The sequence below is a fragment of the Panthera leo genome, chromosome D1 (genome assembly GCF_018350215.1).
Source record: "Panthera leo isolate Ple1 chromosome D1, P.leo_Ple1_pat1.1, whole genome shotgun sequence".
Classification (NCBI taxonomy): domain Eukaryota; kingdom Metazoa; phylum Chordata; class Mammalia; order Carnivora; family Felidae; genus Panthera; species Panthera leo.
In genome coordinates, this window is record NC_056688.1 from 60,748,641 (window position 1) to 60,750,741 (window position 2,101).

Here is a 2,101-nt window from a genome sequence, read left to right on the forward strand (position 1 = left end):
CTGAATTATATTCATTTGCACTCAGACTTGTAATATCTTCCTGCACTTGTCTGGGAGTCAATCAGCACAGAATGCCCAATACAGCCCTTTGTTCCCATCCAGCTCATATTTGTCATTTGAGACCTAATTCAAGAATCACCTTCAATAAATCTTCCCTGACATATTTGGGTCAGGTTTCTTTCCTTTTACTGTGTTTTTTTAGGCCTTATATTAAATTACTTCTTTAATTTTAGCTTTATTTTCTAGGTTATAAGTATTTGAACACAGTTTTTATATATTTCTCTATATTATAGCACTGTCAATTTTCCTTTTATAAACTATGTTCTCAATAAATATACAGTGATGAAAGAATAAATTAACTGGCAAAATAATAAATACAGGTAGTAATTATACACAGTGACCAAAGGAATGATTGGAAAGAGTCCATAGAGTGCAGCATGCGTCAGAGCATTGCTGTTTCTTGCAATATTGACTGTACCCGAATTGTTCCAGGTTCTCATCTTCCCACTTAGACTGAAGACACCTCCATCACCACAATGTCTGTCTTCAATAGCTCTGCCCTGTACCCTCGCTTTCTCCTGACAGGCCTCTCAGGCCTTGAAAGCAGATACAGCTTGATTTCCATCCCCATCTTCTTGGTGTATGCCACCTCAATTGCAGGAAACATCACGATCCTACTTATCATCAGAACAGAGCCTTCCCTCCACCAACCAATGTACTACTTTCTATCAATGCTGGCACTTACTGACCTGGGCCTATCTACTACAACCTTGCCTACGATGTTCAGCATTTTCTGGTTCCATGCCCGGGAGATCTCTTTTAATGCCTGTCTGGTCCAGATGTACTTCATTCATGTTTTCTCAATTATTGAGTCAGCTGTGCTGTTGGCCATGGCCTTTGACCGCTTTGTAGCAATCCGAGAGCCCCTGCGCTATGTGGCCATTCTAACCAATGGTGTGATCACTGGGATTGGGTTGGCAATTGCTGGAAGGGCCTTGGCTCTGGTCTTTCCAGCTTCCTTTCTCCTAAAGAGGCTTCAATATCGTTCTGTCAATATTCTCTCTTACCCATTCTGCCTGCACCAGGACCTTATAAAGACAACTGTATCCAGCCGTCGGGTCAGCAGCATCTATGGCCTCATGGTGGTCATCTGCTCCATGGGACTTGATTCAGTGCTCCTTCTCCTCTCCTATATCCTCATCCTTGGCACAGTATTGAATATAGCCTCCAAGACAGAGAGGGTGAAAGCCCTCAACACCTGCATCTCCCACATCTGTGCTGTGCTCACTTTCTATACACCAATGATTGGGCTATCTATGATCCATCGCTATGGGCAGAATGTGTCCCCAATTGTCCATGTGCTCATGGCCAATGTCTACTTGCTGGTCCCACCCCTCATGAACCCCATTGTCTACAGTGTCAAGACGAAGCAGATTCGGTATAGAATCCTCAAGAAATTCAAGCAACAGAAATTTTAGGTGAAAGAGACTCTAAAATATAACTTCCTTCCCAGTCCTTTTATATTTATGAATGCATTTCATATTAATGTAGAATTTTGAATTTAAATATTACTAGTAACATTTTGCTTTTAAGATAGTAGATATAAACCTCAATAATAGTAAGCTCTGTTGAACACCTGAAACTACATAACACTGTATGTTAACTACACTGGAATTACAAAAAAAAAAAAAAGTTAAGGCCTTTGGGAGGTGATTAGGTCATGAAGGTGGAGCCCCCATAAGTGGGATTAGTGGTCTTATAAAAGGGCTACAGAGCTCCATTGCCCCTTCAGCCGTGTGAGGGCACAGTGAAAGGAGGGCCATCTATGAACCAGGATGTGGGCTTTCACCAGACACCAAATCTGTAGGCACCTTTATCTTGGACTAACAGCCTTCAGAACTGAGAAATAAATGCTTGTTGTTTAGAAAAATATATGTGCAAATCCTGTATTTTCAGCATAGAGAATAAAGGCATGGTTTTGTTTTGTATGTATGTTGACATACTAGGGAATATGGTCACTAAACCCAGGTTAAGCTATTCTTAGCAGAAGTACATAACTTATCTTTTAATAACTAGCAATAAATGTGAAACTAAGAGTCAT

The 2,101-nt window shown here is 40.7% G+C and overlaps 1 protein-coding gene across 1 annotated transcript; it reads left to right on the top strand.

The window, feature by feature from the left end:
* The first annotated feature begins 533 nt into the window (after positions 1-533).
* On the top strand, positions 534-1,478 carry LOC122200643 (olfactory receptor 51G2-like). The gene has a single exon (XM_042906357.1). The coding sequence runs from the start codon at positions 537-539 to the stop codon at positions 1,476-1,478; it is 942 nt and encodes a 313-aa protein (XP_042762291.1). The 5' UTR covers positions 534-536.
* Positions 1,479-2,101: the final 623 nt, after the last annotated feature.

Coding starts and splice junctions, on each gene's coding strand:
- LOC122200643 (XM_042906357.1), top strand. CDS start 537: ATGTCTGTCTTCAATAGCTCTGCCCTGTACCCTCGCTTTCTCCTGACA.